Source organism: Abramis brama, assembly GCF_963993115.1.
Source record: "Abramis brama genome assembly, chromosome: 8".
Lineage (NCBI taxonomy): Eukaryota > Metazoa > Chordata > Actinopteri > Cypriniformes > Leuciscidae > Abramis > Abramis brama.
Window position 1 is genome coordinate 38,365,030 of NC_139970.1, and position 20,633 is coordinate 38,385,662.

Here is a 20,633-nt window from a genome sequence, read left to right on the forward strand (position 1 = left end):
GGTGTGATATTTTAATTAAAAAAAGTATTAAATTATAATCAGGTTATAAATTTCACAACACATTTTTATGATTGTCCAAAATGACGTTGGTTTTTAAAAGCATATAGTGTGTGTTTTCCGTGAACTCTAGTGTTCCTCTCGTTAAAAACCACATTGTGGTTACAAGGTGCTACAACGCGCTGACGCCAGAACTGGGAAAAGCGCTGCCAGCTGAGAGAGCCTGTCCAGCGGCCCCAGGTGGGATTTTTCCACCTCAGAATGAAAGAAAATAAACACGTAGCGATCCCGCAGGGTCGCCCAGTTCCCCGGGAATCACCAGGGCAACCGCAGCTCTGGGAACACTGCCTCACCTGGGCAGGACGTTCACACGCTTCCCATGATTCCTTTCCAATGTTCTCTAATGGTCAAAATGACCTTGAACAATTATTACTGAACCTTGCTTTAATTTGGGGTGTGCTGCTTTTTTATGGGCTTCTCCCCACCCTGCGTGTTACCCATGATTTCATAAGCGCTGGATGGGACCCGTCGGTTAGGGGGGTACGGTGGGGTCACGCCGCTGAGGGATTTTCTTCCAGCGCCCGCATGCGAGAGGCCCGTGCGAGCTTTCATCCAAGGTAAGCAGCGTGTCCTTGGTGTCCGCGCGGGGGTGAGCCCTGTTCCAGCGCCCATGCCAGGACACACACTGCGCACTATGATGGGAGCTCCTCACACTGACAAGGGGAAGAAAAGAGTTTGATGTGTTGCCACAGCCCCTGGACATTTCATCCTCCGAACATCTGCCGCCAAGCCCTTTCTCTTCTCCCTTGCTAAAATGGAGGAAGTTCGGATGAACTTAGACCGGAGGCTGCGTCACGGGCTCGCACATGTCCCTGTAGAGATGGAAGAACAAATGGAGAGGTGCCGTTTTCAAGGTCTATAATACCTGGACAGAAATAACCCTTAGCATTCCCATTCCTTGTACAGTGCATGGCCTGCTTGATGCCATCTTTGCTCTTGTTCAGGCAGAGCCATCATGACTATACAGACACCGCAGACTAGCAACTACCATGAGCTAATAGCAAAGCCAGCAGACAGGGAAAAAAGAAAGTCCTCAGTCTAAAATTAATCAGGCACTGGCAAAACATTATTCACAACTCAATGTTTTTTGCTGAATATTTTTTCATCAGATTACATAGGTACTTTTGAATGGCTGCCAATGTCCACTTTAAACATTCTACTAACTATAAGTAACCTTGCAACTACCAGTCAGTAGAGAATTAGTACAGATTGCCTGCTTAATATCTGCTAACACTTTATTTTTATGGTCCCCATCTTATAGTTATTCTGTTTGTGAAGACTATAAGTAACTTTGCAACTACATGTCAACTATCATCAGTCATTAGAATATTAGTAGACTGTCTGCTTAATATCTGCCAACACTTTATTTTGATGGTTCCCAAACAGACATTCTACTGACTATAAGTAACTTAGCAAGTAAATGTCCACTAACCATAACCCAACAGTCTCTACTAATACTCTAATGCTGACATGTAGTTGCAGTTACTTATAGTTAGTAGAATGTCTAAACTGGACTATTGAAATAAAGTTAAATCATGAAAAAAATTGATTTTTGGCCCCATTATGCTGTAGGTGCAACATGTACCAGCTGACCATGCTAACCAGCCAAACCTTGAACCTGGTGCTCATTCATATCTTAATAAACCATTTACATAAATAAATGAACCACTTAATGGAATATGTGCAGATAGAAGGGGGATAAAGCTTGTATAATTCAAAGAGTTGGGACTTAAAACAATGGTTATAAAAACATTACTTTACTGGTAACATAAAGGGACCCACTTCACATACAACTTATTTTTAGAAATTAATTATTTAGCCATTTATCAGCAAATATTAGAAATATAGTTAATGTGTGCTATACAGAACTTGTTTAATTAAACCCCTATATTGAAAAACAACATTGTAACTCAGTCAAAACAGCCAGTAAAAAAATATCAGAAAGAACTATTTAACATAAACAGGGCATTGTGTCATGTTTATATAAGCTGTTGTTTCTACAAAACAATAGTGAATATCCCTCAATTCAATTCAATTCAATTCAACGGGCCTTTGAGAACTTGATGTTAAATCACTGCCTCCTAGTGGCCACCTGGAGAACATTCACACACCTTTAATAGAGAAATATCAGTAAACAAAGTTAAAATAACAACAACCAAAAAAAGTGTCTTCTACAAAGAATCTCTTCAAACAAATATAGCTGCTAGAAAATAAAATGGTTAAAAGAAGAACAAATAAAACAGACCATATCTATCGCCAGTGTAGTGATATGCTTTCTACAATAATTTGGTTTAACAACAAACTCCATGATAGTTCTAGAAGCACATTAAAATAAGTCTTCAAAAAAATTCAGAAATACCAAGTAAAATCAAACTCTCTTAAAATTCGTTACATTTTACCAGACCGTTTAATCACAGAAATCCAATAGAAAATGGAGAAGCTGTGAGAAAATACATCTATTGATACAGACTCTGTAAGGAAATGAAGACACTTTTTGACAGTACATTCATAGATTACAGAGGATCATAAATAATTGCACTGTGGTGACCTGTCCTTGAATCAGTAACACATTTAGAGGTGCATTTTGAATTCTGATTCGCTCCTCAAACCCTTCTCTGAAGCAGTCGAGGTGAGGTCCTTTCTACAGTCCATTTGGCAGTCAAAAACCTCAAACAAATCTCTCGCGCTCATCAAAGTGAGTTCATGAGTGTGCGTTTTCTCCCATCACTCTCACCATGCCACATACAACAGCTTCTGTGGATCGCAAGATGTGTCCTATAGTTCATCCTGTAGGGAAGGAATTGAAAAAGATGCTATGAATAAAAACGCTGCACGATTAATTGTACGTTCTTTTGAAATATGATTCTGGCTTTCAACGATTATGAAAACAGGATAATCGAGATAAAATTAGCTACATTTGTGTTGGGAAAAATCTGCTTATTCATTTGACACTGGACTTTTAATCACTTTACTTCCTGCCTAGAGGCTTGCTTCTCTGAATGGTGATTGGTCGAGCTCTCAAATGGGTGGGATTTTGTAACAAATGGCCAGTGATTGAAGGGGTAATGCATATAGTCAGTAGAAATGTGTTGTGATTTGGCATTTTAGTTGAACTCAATCAATATATTAATTTATTTTCTCACCCTTTACATTTATTTTTTAATTGTTTGTCAGTAAATCATATTTAAAGTTCAAGGAAATCCACTGTTAAAGTTTCTTTAAAAATCTTTTTTAATCAATGAGTAATCAGGTTCATTGTGATCTCAATACTGACCAAAATAATTGTGATTATGATTTGCCATAATCAGCAGCCCTATTTTGAATAATAATAATAATAACAATTATTATTGTTATTCAACATGAGGAGATTCATTTAAAAAATATTTTTGTGTGTTTTTCCATGTCAAATTATTCAGTTCGGATCATAGCAAAATTATTCCTAAACCAAAAGTAGTGAGAGCCAATAGGCAGCGAGTATCTTACTTTAAGTTTGGAGGACTTTCCCTGTGACGCTAGTTGCTTGAGTCTCTGTCGGAGAACGTCTGCGATGACGGTGGCATCTTTGCTGTTAATATGCTCTCCTCCATGATCTCGCTACAAGAGTTTGGGACACAAAGATAGAGAGGTTTGAGTAGGTACAGAAATAACCCAGAGAGCAACTGAAACAATACGATGGCCAGCGCTTGTGCCGTACCCGTGTGGTGCCCAGGTGGGGGTAGAAGCGGACAGTGGGGTAAGCCTTGATCCCAGCGCTCTGGCAGGTCTGGTAGTGTGCCTGGCAGTCCACTTTACCAGCTCGCACAGTTCCCTTCATCATCTGCAGACGGGAGGAATAGATGACTGATGCTTTGAATTATTCACGATCAGAGCACCTGCACTGATTGAAGCTAGTCAAGAGCCAGTGAAAATGTTCCTGTGCTGCATTTTTTAATTACAATTGCACTTTTTACTGCATTTTTAATTTTCTATTTGAGTGAAAAGTCTAAACTGAATCGGCCTTTTGCTTTAATGACTGCAGCACTGGAGCTGACATGAACAAAACCTGATGATCACGTTCTCCAGCATGATTTGAGAACGACAATCTTGAGATTACACAGTTACACAAAACTACAAAATAAGCAAGTGCAAACTTGGTTCAGGAAGTATCTTCCCCATAGGGATTTTAAAAAAAAGAAGCCATAAACCCAGCCAGCCATGTGGTGAATTACAATATTACAAACTTTGTCCATTTTTCAAATACTTTTTGCTTCAATCAAAGACAAAGGTAGAAGACGTGTACTTCAATCACATGAAGCGCTAAAAATAACAGTTTCAAATTAAAAATTGAGAAATAAAATGTGTGTGTGTGTGTGTGTGTGTATGTATGTGTGTGTATATATATATATATATATATATATATATATATATATATATATGTATGAAGAGTTCAGATGCAAAAAGTGCCATCTGAAATTTTCTTTTAGAATGATCATTTTTGTAAAACTTGTATATTTAAGTTCAGTAATTTCACTTAAATGACAATTAATAGGTAATTTGCATTGTCTTTTAAGTGAATTTACTGAACTTTAAATATACGAGCTTGATAAAAATGATCATTCTAGAAGAAAATTTCAGATGGCATTTAGAGGCTTTTGCATCTGAACTCTTCATATATATAAAAACTTTGTCAAACTTTAATCTTTCTTTAAAAACATTAAAAACAAACATAAGTATGAAGTTACAGATTGTATGTTAAGTTTTTATAGTTTAATTGTGAAAAGAAAAGCATACTATTTTAAATATGATTCTCACTTTGTGCGGAGTGTAAATGTTCTATATCAGATGTCTTCACAAATTAGTCTTACCCTGGCAAGAACTTCAAACTCAGGGGCAAATTGCTGGCATGGGCCACACCATGGGGCGTAGAAATCCAACACCCAGTGATCCTTCCCTCCCAAAACCTTTCTCTTAAAGTCCTCAGGTGACAGATCCACTGAGGCACGAGGCAGCGAGCTACGGACAGAAGACACCATGGGTTAGAGGTTATGTAATATAGCTCTGCCTACATAGACAGCTTTCTAACAGAAATGGAACCAAAAGTGACTGGTTTGTAACTCTGTATTAGGCAGCAACTTTAATTCAGCAGAGTTTTACGTTAGCATGTTGCTAAGGTAATGACACAATGCACTGCGTATAACAATAGCTAAGCTAATTAAAGGTGCTCTAAGCAATGTCACGTGTTTTTTAGGTTGTAAAGTTGTACTGAAATGAACTTAATCAAGTATCCCACATGCTTACCGAAAACTATCAATCAAATAGTATAAGCTGATTAAAACACTGGCGAATTTATGGATATTTTGTGATAATTAATCCAGCTCACCTCAAGGCCCAAGACTTGAGTGAAAAGGCATCCCGGTGCCATCCATTGTAGCTCCTGTTAACAATGGGAGAGAAACGCAGAACCTGTTGAACTGAGGTGTAATTGTATATGAGGTAGGGAATGTAAAGTACACTCACTGGTACTGGTCTCTGCGGTTGCTGTTCTGAGGGAACAGGCGGATCTCTGGGTAAGCTCGGACACTCTCGCTCTGGCAGAACGCGTGGTCTCTCTGGCAGTCGACTGTTCCCACGTTTACAATCCCACTCAGCATCTAGAACAGACACAGCAATAGGGTAGTTATGATCATGACATTTTTGCAAGCAATTACTTGTCAAATGACTGCAATAAATTGTCTTTTTTTTTATTCACGTGACGTGTAAGCTTAAAATGGATACATACACCTTAAGAAAAAGTCACACGGAACTTGGAAATATTAAAAATGACTACCTTTGAGGCTTTGCAAAACAAATATTGTACAGGTTAAAATTATATGAGTAATATTTCAAATACTAAATATATACAATTAAATATAATGCTTAAATCTAAATATTTCAAATATTTAAAACATTAAATAATAAAGAAAACAAAATATTTTAGGCAAATTTGACTTCTCAGATTTTTTAACCTAGTACAATTACAATTATTATTATTGGTTATACTGAACTTGAGAATAGTATTAAGCCAAGCTGATCTACTATTCAAACAGATGGAGTGCAGTTATAAAATCAAAGGGTACTTCAACTATAATAACTAATAATGTATTAGTTCAGGGGTGTGCATACTTATGCAGTTAGGTTATTATAAGTTTTTAGTTATTTGTTTAATATTTTAACATGGCAAAAACCAGCTATTTAACAGTGGTATGCAGACTAAATCATGTGCTTGATCAATATACAAGATATAACTATAATAATAAAACATAAGTATTACAATATAATAATAATATTAATGATTATGTTTTAATTGGTATAATAATATAGTTAATAATAGTAAACTAGATTTCATATGATCATTCAGGATCTTAAGACTGCTTTTAAACTTAAGATGAAGGAAGACCTTTTAGTTTTTGTTTGTATTTAAAAAAAAATTGTATTACCTTTTGGACAAAATCTCTGTGTCCTTTACACAGATCATTACACAAATGAGTGAAAGTGCACCCAAAATGCTTAATTACTTTCATGGCATTTCTAGTATTTGCATGAAATTTTGTGAAAATGTCAAAAATAAATGGCAAGAGCACAATGATTGTGGTTATCACAAATCACGATTAAATCGTGGACAGTTAAATTTGTGGACAAGTGCTTTAAAAGGGCTTTCACATCGAGATCACATACAACTGCAAAAAAAACGTAATAAAAAGTAAAAAAGTGTAATAGCCAGTATGATATTTGAGGGCAGATACCCGTGCCATTCTCCTCCACTCAGGCAGCAGGGCCTGGCAAGGGCCACACCACGGCGCGTAGAAATCCACCATCCATGTCTCTGAGGACTTGCGTCTCTTCACCAGCTCTTGGAATGACTCTGGGGTCAAAGTCACCACTACAGGGTTCACAAGGTCCTGCAATAGACACAATCTATTTCATCTAAACATATGCGTGTATGAATTATGAATGAGAGTATGAAGAAGTGTAACCGTAATCTGTGCCTCAGCCCTTTCTCACCTCTATGAACTCCAGGATGCCGTCTGCAGAGTGATGGCCCTCGTACTCATGAATGCTGGACTTGTTGAAGATTACAGTTGTTGGATATGCATGAATGTTGTACTGAAGAAGGGAAAGATGCAAGAGATGAGAACCGGCTGTCACCTGAACCTTCATACTCAGGTAAAATAAACATATTTATATACAATGAAAAGGTCTAAAATAATCATAAATGAAATATAAACAGTCAAAGGCAATGCGAGGCAGGAATATCTCAGGAAGTGCAGGAAGATAGGGAGTGTTTGAAACTGGTTCAAACAACAATTATAATAAAATTTAAATAAGTTATTATTACTAATTATAATTTATTATAATATATATAATATATTAATAATTACTAATATAATCAATAACAATAATGATAATAATACTAAATTATTATAAGTTAAATATTTTTGTAATTTTGCAACTTTACCGTATAAGAAACATTATTCATTTTTATAAAGTGTTTTGCGATTTAGCTGCTAGTGGCACAGAAATAGCACCCTTCACTTTTAAGCAATTTGAAGAGAAAGTAACACACAAGTCAAATGCTGTGGTTTCCTGAGGCAAAGATTCAACAGGTTTTACGATGATTCTATAAATAGATCTGTTAACTAAGACAGGAAGCCAATGAGAATCTCAATCCCTCAAACATGCTCTGCAAGAAACCACATTATTATGCTAGAAATACTGAGCACATAAGCCATCATGCCCAATCAACTGTCAAATTCTGCAATGTTTGAGCGAAGGCGAGTATCTCAGTACCATGTTGCAGAGCCCCTCGTGCACAGTACAGTCTAGAGTCCCAAACTTCAGCTGTCCAAAGAGCTGGACGGAGGCTTTTCTCAACTCAGGGAGAAGAGCTCGACATGGCGGACACCACTGTAGGACAGAATAATTGCGTGTAATAAAGAAGCGACATTTCAAACACAAATCCAAATGATGCTTTTAATGCATGAATTTCACACTGTGTCAGTAATGTTCACTGTGCTTGCCTCCGCAAAATCATTTCTCACCCTACTGGAGTTTGATGTATCAAGGAAGTTACCATGGTAATGTAAGTATGTGCTTAGCAGAAAATCAGTGTTCAGATGGAGGCTTCAGCAGAGGTTTAGATGTAATAACTCACAGGAGCGAAGAAATCAACCAGCCAGGGCTCCTTCTCATGGCTGGGGAAGTTCTCAGGCCTGAGGGTGGTGACGTGGGCATTCACGCTCTCTTTTGCAAAGGCCACAACGTTGTAAAGGGCATCCTTACCTGGAGATTTAACACAAAGTACAAAATATTTTAGACCAATACCAAACTAAATTTTTCCAATTTGGATGAATGTTTACAGGTTTTAATGTCTTTTAACCCTCTGATACAGGAAATCTTTAAAAGACAGTTTTAGCCATTCAGGAAGTGTAGTTACATATCCAAACCACCTTTGACCTTTACTAACTACATTACCATTTATGTTTGGGGGTTAGAATTTTTTAAAAGAAATTAATACTTTTATTCAGCAAGGATCAAAACTGACAGTTACAAAAAATTATATTTCAAATAAATGCTGATCTTTTGAACTTTCTATTCATCAAAGAATAAAAAAATAAAAAAATGTATCGCTGCTTCCACAAAAATATTAAGAATCACATCTTTTTTCAACACTGATGATAAATGTTTCTTAAGCAGCAAATCATTATAGTAGAATGATTTCTGAAGGATCATGTGACACTGAAGACTGGAGTAATGATGCCGAAAATTCAGCTTTGCATGGAAAAAATTACATTTTAAAATCTAGAAAACAGTTATTTTAAATTGGAATAATATTTCGCAATATTAGTGAACATAACGAGATGTCTTTCAAAAATATTTAAAAAAATATTATCCCAAAATTTTGAAAGGAAGTGTATATGATCGTCCTCTTCATGCGCCATTGTATATTTATGACAACAAATTCAACATGACTGCTCTCTTTCTCAATATCTGTGTGTGTGTGTGTGTGTGTGTGTGTGTGTGTAACTCAAAATACAAAAAGAGATTTGGAGTGATTATTTTTTTGTTTTAATGTATAAGCAAGCATTGAAATATTTGGTAACACTTTATTTTAAGGTGACATAGTTACACGTTACTACATGTACTTACTATAGTAAATTATGCATAATTACAAGTAACTAACCGTAACTGGTAAGTACATGTAGTTAAGTAATATTACTTACATATTACAGTATGTCACCTTAAAATAAAGTGTAACCCAATATTTACTTGAATAATTAATGCATCAGTGGGCTAAAACACACTTGTTTTTGTTATTTAGAACCAGAATATTAAGTCTTACTAAAACTCACCATGGTAAATCTCAAAATCATGAATTCCAACCCCTTTAAAAACAGCCACACAGGGCTTCTGTATATACAGAGAAGCACACAGCTCTAAATCTGAGACGCAGTCCACCTTCCCCACCTGTGCAAACAGATGAACGCAATGAATCCAACACAACAGCACCATATACCAGAACTCATGTGACCTATGTACTGCATAAAACAACAGTAAAAACAGCAAATGTTCTGTCACCATTTACTCGCTGCTCATGTTGTTCTAAACCTGTACGATTTTCTGCCTCAAAAAATGAGTGAAAGCACCATGAAAGTACTATATAGTAGTCCATACGACTTACCTAAAGTTGTTCAAAGCCATACGATAGCTTTATGTGAGAAACAGACTGAATCCTAGCTTCAAAACACTAGGATTATATTGCGCACAAGTCATACAAACGACTTTTATGGTGCTTTTGGGGTCCTTTTTGCAGCTTGATATGGTAACAAGCAGCATGACCACTCTTAAAAATTACTACTTTTATGGTTTGGAACAACATGAGCAGAAGAAATCATTTCATTTTTTAAGTTAACTCTAAATAAAATCATGAAAGTCAAGAAAAAAAAAGAAATCAAGAACCTGTATGTTAGAGTCCTTAAGAAGAGCTTTTAGTTTTTTATACTCGTGTGTTGCCAAATTGTTGTGTCCAAAGGAGAAACTGATGAGCCATCGATGATGAGCCAATTTATGCTGAAATTACAAAATCAGAAAAAAAAAAAACCCCTGATCATTAGTAGGGTATCTTTCATGACATTTCCAAACAGATGCACATAATTATGCCACGCAATCATATTTCATCGTTACTGTGTAAACAGTGATACGGCAGGTAGTTCAGGGTGCGGTACAGGACTACGTTCAGTTCAGTGCAAACAACTCTTCTCGTACAGCTTTCCCTTGTTCTTATGATCTTCATTAAAAATCACTTGCACACTTACCTCAAAGCTGCTCTTTGTAAGAATCTCCAGGTCAGGCAGATGCTGCAACACTTGTGCATATATATCTCTAGTATCCAAACTCTGGATAAACTGCAAAGTTAATAAAATCAAAATGAAAACCAGCCCATCAGATTGGCTCAATTAAGAACTACTACAACTGGACAGGATGCAATATTTAGGGTATGTTTACACAACAACAATGCAGTAAAAACGGAAACAAAAGTTTAGCGTACAGACGACAACGTTGTCAAAATGATCTCCGTCCACTCGGATCCACAAAAACGACTAAAAACACTGTATTATGCATGCCAGGTCAGTAGTTGGCAATGTCACTTTGTAAAGAAAAACTACACGGCTGCACACAGTTGCATTCTTCTACATAGCGGTGAATACAAGCAGTAAATCTACACTTTGCTGGAGAAGCGTTTATAAACCTCACTGAACATGTAATACACATGCGCGCATGACGTGACTGTTTTCACAAATTTGCGTTTTTGTAGTTTTAAACGGAGACAATAATGGTATTGTTTTCAAAAACGTGCACTTTGGAACCCGTTTTCATTTTCAGATCCCCAAAACTGTTGTTGTGTTAATGAATGGCCAAAAAGCATTAATATTTTTCTGTTTTTAGTTGAAAAGTGTCATGTAAACACCCCCTTAGAAAGAAGTTCCCTACCAATACACTGCCTTTCTGAGCAAGGGAACTGCCAGGGGGAAAGAGGACCGTTGTGCTAGTGGTGATCTCAAAGCTCTCACACAAATCTGCCTGTTTGGAGCAATCCATCCATCCTACATTGACCAGACCATCCTGCAGAGAGAAACATGTTCATTCGTGCTCACGAGACAAATGTTGATTGATACTTGAATTGAATCTGGTTAAACTTGATCAGCTCAACGCTTACCAACATTCCAGCTAGCTTCCGTCTTGTCTGAGGTTCCGGACAATCTATGAACATTTAATATTTTTTTAATTTTAGTGATATTTTAAGAAAACAAGGTTTTGAATTTGCATTTTTAACCTTAAGGTTTAGTAGCTGTCTCACCCCCAGTGTCTGCACAGAAACTTATCAACCAGCCGATTCTTTCAGCAAATGCCCGATCAAGCTCATTGGAAATGTTCCCTGAAAATGAAAATGAAAATTTTCAGCATAAATCAGTACAGGCAGTACAACATAAAAGACTAAACAAACCTAATGTTATATTAATACTTTATATAAAAATATAAGAGTTTTTTTTTTACATTACTGTAACAGGAATTGGGAGGAAACATGCTTACATTTTCATAAAAATAATTGCACAATGAAAAAAAAAATTATTTATACACAATATAATTTTTTTTAATTTTTTTTTATTTAAGGACAGACAGTAGTAAATACAGAGTGAAAAGGTATCTAAACACGCCAAATTGCACAAAAAGGAAAAGTATTAAAGGGGTCACGACATGGATTTTTAATAAATTATTTTAATGTGTTCCATGAGGTTCACTTATAATGTTAAGTTTTTTGCACAAAAAAACAAATATATAAAAGTGGGAAAACTATTATTTTCAACCCTCATTCTGACCCTGTTTGAAAGATCCATTTTTTAAAAGAATAGTTTTACTCACATAATTCCATAATTTCCCATAATTTCCTCACCCTCAAGCCATCCCATCTGACTTTCTTCTTTCAGCCGAATACAATCAGAATTATATTAAATAATATCCTGACTCTTCCCAGCTTTGTAATGGCATTTAATAGCGCACAAGTTTTTGAAGCTCCAAAAAGCTCATACATCCATCATAAAAGTAATCCATACCACTCCAGTGGGTTAATAAAAGCCTTCTGAAGCAAAGCGATGGGTTATTGTAAGAAAAATATCCATATTTAATACTTGGTTTTCACAGGAGGCATCTATTCTCACCTAAGCTTAAGCTATGCCTACGTCATACGTCGGGTCAAAGGTCACCCTTCCGTCGGGATTCGACTTTCTACTGAATGCGCATATGACCATTGCCAGAAGCCAGTGATTATAGTTTGTAAAGTTTCAAATATGGATATATTTCTCACAAAAATCCATCGCTTCACTTCAGAAGGCCTTTATTAACCCACTGAAGAATTACTTTTTTTGCATTACTGTAACAGGAATTGGAAGGAAACATGCTTACATTTTCGTAAAAATAATAATTTTCCACATAATTGGATACAGTGTATCTAGTGTCATTGATTATAATGGGTTCTATTTACTTTTGACATAACGCTCACATCCAGTGTAGGCAAATGTCAGTGACTGAATGCCAGTGGGCGGGGCCTATGGTGCGATGATGTATAAATATTCGTTGATGTCTTGCCCTGGAGGCAGGCATTCGCAAATGTATTTGTCCATGTGACGTCAAAATCCACAATATCCAAATGAGTCATTTTTGGAGACTGATTAAATAAATGCTTTGTTTATAATGAGGAGGATGCTTTAAAATTGCAGGATGTTTTAATGGAACAAAGAGCTCTTATTTGTCAAAAGATCAAAGGCAAATGTCATGACCCCTTTAACATACATTTATAATAATAAAAAATAAAAATAAAAGACCTTGCCATAGTTCCGTCACTTTGCTCTCCACAAACTGCATTGCAAATTTGGTGAGGCTTGATTTTGTTCTGTCGCCATAGTATTTCTCTGGATTCTGTTGGCATGATTACATTTATATTTCAGATTATACACATCTTATGTATCACATACTGATAGAGACAGAATGTCCTCACCATTCCCGTTCTGAACACATAGAGGCTGGGGTAGCTGCTGATGCCTTTGCTACGGCACAACATGCCATTATCACCGCAGTTCACGGCAGCGATCCGAATCACACCGTCCATTTCCTTAGCAAACTCCCGCCACTGTGGGGTGCGTTCACTTGTCAGTCAAATCAACTACAGTACCTAGAACAATTCTGAATTGTGTGCTCTGAGGAGGAAGTAGCTAAGAGGAGAAAATACAGTTACGCACCGTGGGGGCAAGCTCGTGACAGTGCGAGCAGCGTGGGAAATAGAAATTCACAAACCAGACCTCTCCAGAATTTACAGCTGCATCTGTGGAAAAAGACAAAACCGGTGTCACAACACTCTGCCATTTGCAAAAACAGGTTAGGCCTCTATTTGAATATCACAAGATCAGCTGAAAAGGGATTAAAAAAAAAACCTAACAAGAAATTTTCAGGTCATATCTCTCCCCAAATTCAAAATAAAAACAAATTTTGTATAAAGAAAATCTATTTTTAGCCTTTTCTGTATTATTTTCTTTATTATTATTTTAAACATAATACCTTTCCAATTCTTCAAGTAATAAAAAAACTCAAACTCATTAATACAATGTGAAATATAAATTAACAGCATTTAATTTGTGCTAAATTAAATACTTTTTCTGTAATACAGTATAAGATTATTAGTGATCTCTAGAGACTAATGACAATCACCATTCACCATTAACAATAATGAAAATTGCACAAATGAAAATATAAAGTAAATGTCTGAATGCATAATTTGAAAAACTGGGAAATGTCATGGAAATATTGTCACACTGCAGAAATTCACCAGAATATAACCGCATAATCAGCGTAATTTAAGATGATCACTTACCAAAGTCCCCTCTGTCTAGTGTAGTAATTTCTGGATCATCATCATAAATTCCTGAAAAACACAACTTTGTGGTTTTTCTCCAATGTAGAGACTAGTACGGCATATCTACACATTTACTTTTGTATTATAACACTATGAAATAACATCCACACAGAACATAACATAGAGAACTAAATTACCAAAATCATATCTGTAATAGTTCCAGCTTTCATATCTTCCTCCTTGCTGTTCATCTTGCAGGCCCTTCTCTCCATACTTGTCGTATTTCTTCCTCAAGTCCTCGTCCTTCAACACCTCATAGGCACGATTGATCTTCAAGAAATTGTCGTGGGCCGTTTCATCATTCTAAAAAGACAATAGCAGCGTTCTCAGAGTGTCACAAGAAAGGAGGACACAGTCTGGTTGGCATGCCATAATAAAACTACTCACAGGGTTTTTATCTGGATGCATTGTGAGAGCAAGCTTTTTGAAAGCCTGCCGAATCTCACGCGTACTGGCCTCTCTCGAGATACCTAACAACTTGTAGTAATCTTCATCGGAGGAAATGGAAACGAAAAGCCATACTGCGATGAAGGCAAACAGCAATGACTTCCTCGAAAGTCTCAAATGATTTTGGAATGACTCCATTGTTGAAAGTTGTTGTTGATGCAGATCTTCAGTGTTTCAAGGTGAACTGCTTACAGGAGTGTGATGATCATCCTGAATTGATAAGCCTTGTAAGTGAGAGTGAAGAAGAAAGAGAAAGAGAAGAGATCTCAAATGAACACGTAGCCTAGGTGTTTACAGAGGGCGGAGCCACTTTCTCATGCCATATGAAATAATTCACATCACTCTAACCATTCTTATATATATATATATATATATATATATATATATATATATATATATATATATATATATATATATATATATATATATATACATACATACCATAACTACATTATTAAATAAAATAATCTCAATCATCGTTACTGTAATAATAAAACATGATACAGTATATACATAATAATTAAAAGCAGTTCAATATAGACTTCAATGATCAATGATACAATACTTGTTTACAACTTAATACATACATATATACTTACAGTAGTCATGAAACATATATATATAAAACGTACATTACAAACATAATATTTTAATCGCCGTTGCCTGAAACTAATTTACAATCAGTAAATGAAAGCTTTAGGAGTGTGTAGTGATCAGCTCTGGTTAGGTGTGCAAAGTTAAAGCTGCAGACTAGTTTGAGACTAGTCGGTATAGTATAACAGTTCACATTTAGATCCATACTTAAATGGTTTTAATTCATTTATGTGTGTTAGTGAATGCTGATGTGAGATTACAGAGTCTGTTAGGTTGTATCAGCAGGCTAATTACCGCATTCCGGTCCTAAACTTTTGATCAAAAGCCACAAGTGACTCCTCGAGATAAATGTAAGTAACATTAGCACCTGTATTCCGATACGATGTGTATAGTCTCACCTGTTCTTAAATTCTCTTTATTACTCCACCAGTTCTGCCCTAATGCATGATCTTATTCGCCGAATCACCGGTGTGACTGCAGCAGTGTGAAGCAAGCGGCCGAAAGAGAACAACAAACCCCCGGAAGTACGTAATTTTTCAAAATAAAAGATGTTCTCAATTTCAGAATCAGAAAGAGCTTTGTTGCCAAGTGTGCTTGCACACATAAGGAATTTTTATTGGTACTGAAGCTTCCAGTGCACACATACAAATACAACAACAAGAAACATCGTAATAAAAAATAATAATACAATCTAAAAGTAAGACACAATCAGGTTTAATCATAATAAGATTATGAACATTACAATATTATGAATAATATGAATAAATATTAACTGAGTTTACAAAAATATTGCACTAAGCAGCAGGGTATGGCACTTACAGGCATTTTTCCTCGGGAGGCATTTAACTGTTTAAGAGGGAAATGGCCTGTGGGAAGAAGCTGTTCTTGTGCCCAGTGATCTGAATCACCATCCAGACGGCATCAGTTCAAACAGGTGGTGTTCAGGGGGAGTGGAGTCTGTGAGGATTTTACCTGCCCTCTTTCTCACTCTGGAAGAGTACAGGTCCTGGAGGGTGTGCACCAATAATCCTCTCAGCAGTCCAGACTGTCTGTTGTAGTCTCCGTATGTCTGATTTTGGTAGCTGAACCAAACCAGACAGTTATATCAGTGCATAACAGACTCAATGACAGCTGAGCTGAGAAGAACTGTGTCAGCAGCTCCTGTGGCAGGTTGAACTTCCTCAGCTGGCGAAGGAAGTACAACCTCTGCTGGGCCTTTTCACAATGGAGTCAATGGCTGAATCCGAAATCACCTAAATCCCCTAAATCCTCAATGTTAGTCCACTAATACAGTTCACTTGAAGGAGTGGATATCAAAACGAGTGAGTGAATTCGGACAGCCGTTGAGTGTGCATCGGCTGTACACACACTCGTTATTGTAGTGCAATGTGGGATAGAATGAGTGCATTCGATAACGTCCACTATATTTCGAACACCAATACAATTGGCTGTCCCCTAAAATAATACCCTATTTGAGGGTAAAGGGGGTGATTTCGGATTTAGCCAATGTGATTGTCTCGCTTCAGGTCCTGAGAGATGGTGGTGCCCAGGAACCTGAATGACTCCACTACTTCCACAGTGCTGCTCATAATGGTGAGTGCGTAATGCTGAGGTGTTTCTCACAATCATCTCCACAGTTTTGAGCATGTTCAGCTCTAGGTTATTATGACTGCACCAGACAGCCAGTTGTTTATCTAAAGGTTTTATGCTAAAATACTTTAAATTAGTTTTGAAGACGACTATAAACTGTGCCTATGTGTACATTTTACAATAACTAAAATCAGAATGGGTCATTTGGAGTGGATAGTTTAGAAAAAAATAAAAATATCCCAGGATGCACCTCATGAAATTGGTTGAGAGAATTAACACAATTTAAACACAGAGCTGGAATCTAGACAAAGAAGCTCAAATATAAGGCTATTTTTTTTTTAAAGAAACTTTATTGATCACAGCATATTCCCTAATCATCATATTCATCACATTTCACAGTTTTGATGACTTTACTATTATTCTAAACAATAATAAATAAAAGGGTATATATTAATAATAATGAATAAGTAGGAATGTGCAAACGTTTGACTAACGATGGATTATTATTTTAAATGACCAAACATAGATATTCCCGGCGAAATAATTTATTTAAGGCACTGTGGCATTGCAAAAGTCCCCCATATTGTATATTGATCTCTTTTTCTTTTTTTTCTTTTTTTAATTTTTAAGGCAATTTTAAAACAATTCAAGTGTAAATTTCCAGGATCATGCTGCATACCACTTGAAGGCACTGTATTTGTGCTGCAGTTTGTGAAGTATTTTTTAATATTTTTTAAATATTACAGTATTTACTTCAATTAAATTTTAGAAAATATTATTTAACATTGTTTGGCATGTGGGAAAGAATATTTCTCCATCAGAACTACACGTACAACACATTGGAGTTTAACAATTAACCAGACAGAGATATGCTTGGTTCAGTGATAACTTGGATGTAGGATTCTCTGTTTATCAGGCAGCCTTTGGGTCGTTTGAGCAAGTCTATAAAATGTTATGCACTCATAAAATGTAATCTTCATGAAATGCTAATGTATGTTGCCCTCTCTTTGGTACGGTATGTTCAATCAGCGTAATAGCTTATGAGTCTTTCTGCTTCTCTGATGCCTGTAATGTACGCTCCATGGGTCGTGGTGTAGAAGTTCACATGTGTAGCTTCACCAGCAAACAACACCTGAAGGTGCTTCAAAAACAGAGAGAAATAAAATCATTTTGTTGATAACTTCATCACTGCTTAATTTTGGAAAATGCAATCTGCAATCTTTTACACTATTGCAATTGACAGCAGAATATGTGGATATGAGTATTGTTAACTAAAGCTATAACTAAAGCTATACAATTAATATCACTTATTTACTTATTTTATTAACTAAAATAAAGTTGAAATAAAATAAAATATATATGTTACTAACTAACTGATGTAAAATAAGTTGAAGTACTAAAATTGCTCAAACTTAAACTAAAAATAAATGTATTACAAAAACTAATAAAATTGCTAAAAACAACAAAATTATTAAAATTTAAACTACTATTAAAATGAAAACTGAAAATATAAATATAAAAGCTAATTCAAAATATTAATAAATACAATTGTGGTATATAAACAATAGTAAAATAACACTGGCAGATACATAACAGTTTGTTTGTAAAGATAATGGTTATGAAAAACTTATGAGATATCAAACTCTACTTACAGTTTTGTTCTATATAGATAACAATTAAATATATGTATATACATAACCTAAATAATCGAACACTTATACAAGATATTAAGAGTTACCTTCCTGCCTCTGCATTTATTTTTAGGGGGAAGAGGTGACGCTAATGCCTTGTGTGCTTCCACTCCATTGACACCATCAGGAATAAATGTATAGGAGCCACGGACGTGGGAATCAGAACCCCATCTGGTGATCAGTGTCTTTGAGACTTCTGGCACTGACCAGCCTGTGAAAGACCTGAGCAACCTTTAAAGACAAAACAGAGTTTGTTATATATGACAGAGAGATATTTGACCATGGTAAAATGATCAAACATCATATATTCCATCATTTATGTCACCATACCTCACACAGATAGCTCCGATTTCACTGTCCTGAAGATTCTCCATATACAGAGCTTCTCTACCTGTGATCCAGCCACACAGAGCCGTGGGATGACGAGCCACTGTATCAAAACCAGTGATCTTCTTGAACCACGTCTTTTTCCAGGTTTCTCCTTCAGACAGAGACTCATAAACATCTTTATCTTCAGGCCCTTCTTTCCACACCAGCTGAACCCCGGAACAGTCGTCTGGCCAGAAACGTTCCTCAAAAAACAGGAAAATTTTGTCCACTATCCCAAAGCCAAGATTCTCAATTGCAGACAGCTTTTTTTCAGGTAAGGACGGTTCGAACATGGTTGTTGCTTTGTCTTTGAGAACCCCCAGAGATACGGTGACAATCACATGATCTGCCTCAAAGCTCTGTCCATTTTCACAGACGACCTTAACAGGATACCTTTGATCTTCACCACTACCTTTTTTGACCAAGTCCCATTGGATGCTCTTGACCGGTACACTACACTGGACAGTTCCCGAAGGCAGATCTTTCAGGAGAACATCCAATATTGCTTGATAACCACCAGGTCCCAATGTATTAAAAAATCCTCCCTCTAGAGCAGTGTAATGGCTAATCTGAGATGCAGAAAACTCATAGAGGCTAGAGCAAGCCTCATCTGTGCATTCCATTCTCTTGCACCATTCAAAAACTTGCCGGCCGTCTTCTGTCGCCGCTAAAGGAGCTTCACCAAAGGCATCATCCAGATAAGCACCTAGAGATAGTTTCCTGTGCCTGCTCTTGAGCTCATCATCAAAAGCTTTGTCGGTGAGCTTGCTGAAGCACGAAGTCACCTGATCTACAACTTTTGTGGAGACCTGCTTCCCATCTTCTTTGAAAAAGTAATCTTGAGGAGTTACAGAACGAGGCTGGCACATGTTTTTGCGTGCAGAAGGTCCCTCAGATAGCAGGTTCTCCTCTTTCGCAATCTTGAACAGGGGGTTTCCTTTCTGCCCGTGGATCCAGTTAGCTCCAACTTCAATGACATTCTCGCTGAACGGTTTAGTGGTGTGCACTCGACCTCCAACTCTTTCCTTTGCCTCAAGAACTAGGACATTTTCAAATCCTGCCTCCACTAACTTGGCGGCAGCAGCCAAACCTGCAAAACCTGAACCTACCACTACAACTTTGGCATTTTTTGGTCCCGAACAAGTACTCATTCTTGCTGCTTTGTTGAGCAGTTTAGAGAGAGAAAAGCAGGAAATGTAGTCACAAGAATTGAAAGCAACTCTTGCTTAGCAGTAAGTAGCAAATAACAGAGAGAACAGGTATATGAGTGTAGTGCACTATGCTAAAGGAGCTTCCTTTATGTGCCGGTGCTTAAACACCTGTAAAACCTGACCTTTGTAGTTAACTGAATCTTGAGATAAGGGACCAAACGTGTCCTACACACAAATGCCCTCTTTATGTTAAAAATGAAGAAGTTCATAAAATTAAAAATACTTAAAAGGTTACATCTAAAGGAAATATTTATGCTCAGGGCATTCGTTGCTATTTTTTAAATAAATTCCCTTAATTATCTCTCAAGAATCAGCGAGTCCATACAAATTTTTGTAGAGATCAGGCGGTCATGGGATATCCAATCAGATAAAGATGCAACATGACCTATCATCTCGTTTGCACTGAAACTACATGATACTAAAAAAAAAGAAGAAAAAAAAAGATTTATTTCCCAGTAAAACTACATGAACGAACATTCTTGTTTTCATAATGCTTCCTTGGTAATGACAGTGTGAAGACGGCGACATTAACGACGATGTTTTTTAAAACGAATTTCAAATTAAATGTCTTTGTAGAAAAATAAAACATAGAACTAAATATATTTTTAAAACGACACTTGGTCCAACCCCCAAACAAACAAAAATAAATTAATAAAATATTCATGACACATCCCCCATCTGCTCATGCAGAGA

At 36.5% G+C, this 20,633-nt stretch overlaps 2 protein-coding genes across 3 annotated transcripts; both read right to left on the reverse strand.

Moving 5' to 3' along the window:
- Positions 1 to 1,795: 1,795 nt before the first annotated feature.
- Positions 1,796 to 15,588, reverse strand: dnajc10 (DnaJ (Hsp40) homolog, subfamily C, member 10). 2 transcript variants are annotated; one of them, XM_084122352.1, is made up of 23 exons: positions 15,478 to 15,588; positions 14,426 to 14,709; positions 14,176 to 14,341; positions 13,997 to 14,047; positions 13,368 to 13,450; positions 13,127 to 13,258; positions 12,954 to 13,047; positions 11,432 to 11,509; positions 11,291 to 11,334; positions 11,065 to 11,196; positions 10,389 to 10,478; positions 10,033 to 10,143; positions 9,426 to 9,540; positions 8,228 to 8,355; positions 7,864 to 7,980; positions 7,078 to 7,179; positions 6,819 to 6,974; positions 5,554 to 5,687; positions 5,417 to 5,470; positions 4,902 to 5,049; positions 3,752 to 3,874; positions 3,541 to 3,651; positions 1,796 to 2,844 (listed from the first exon to the last, which is right to left on the reverse strand). In XM_084122352.1, the coding sequence occupies exons 2-23, from the start codon at positions 14,621 to 14,623 to the stop codon at positions 2,833 to 2,835; spliced, it is 2,379 nt and encodes a 792-aa protein (XP_083978478.1). In that variant the 5' UTR covers positions 14,624 to 14,709; positions 15,478 to 15,588; the 3' UTR covers positions 1,796 to 2,832. The 2 variants fall into 2 exon arrangements, with proteins under 2 accessions (XP_083978478.1, XP_083978479.1); XM_084122353.1 differs by having other exon boundaries at positions 14,426 to 14,695; positions 15,478 to 15,557.
- Positions 15,589 to 16,999: 1,411 nt separating this feature from the next.
- LOC311088533 (spermine oxidase-like) lies at positions 17,000 to 20,478 on the reverse strand. The gene is made up of 3 exons (XM_084122725.1): positions 18,691 to 20,478; positions 18,408 to 18,591; positions 17,000 to 17,810 (listed from the first exon to the last, which is right to left on the reverse strand). Exons 1-3 carry the CDS (start codon positions 19,878 to 19,880, stop codon positions 17,691 to 17,693), a joined length of 1,494 nt encoding a protein of 497 aa, XP_083978851.1. The 5' UTR covers positions 19,881 to 20,478; the 3' UTR covers positions 17,000 to 17,690.
- Positions 20,479 to 20,633: the final 155 nt, after the last annotated feature.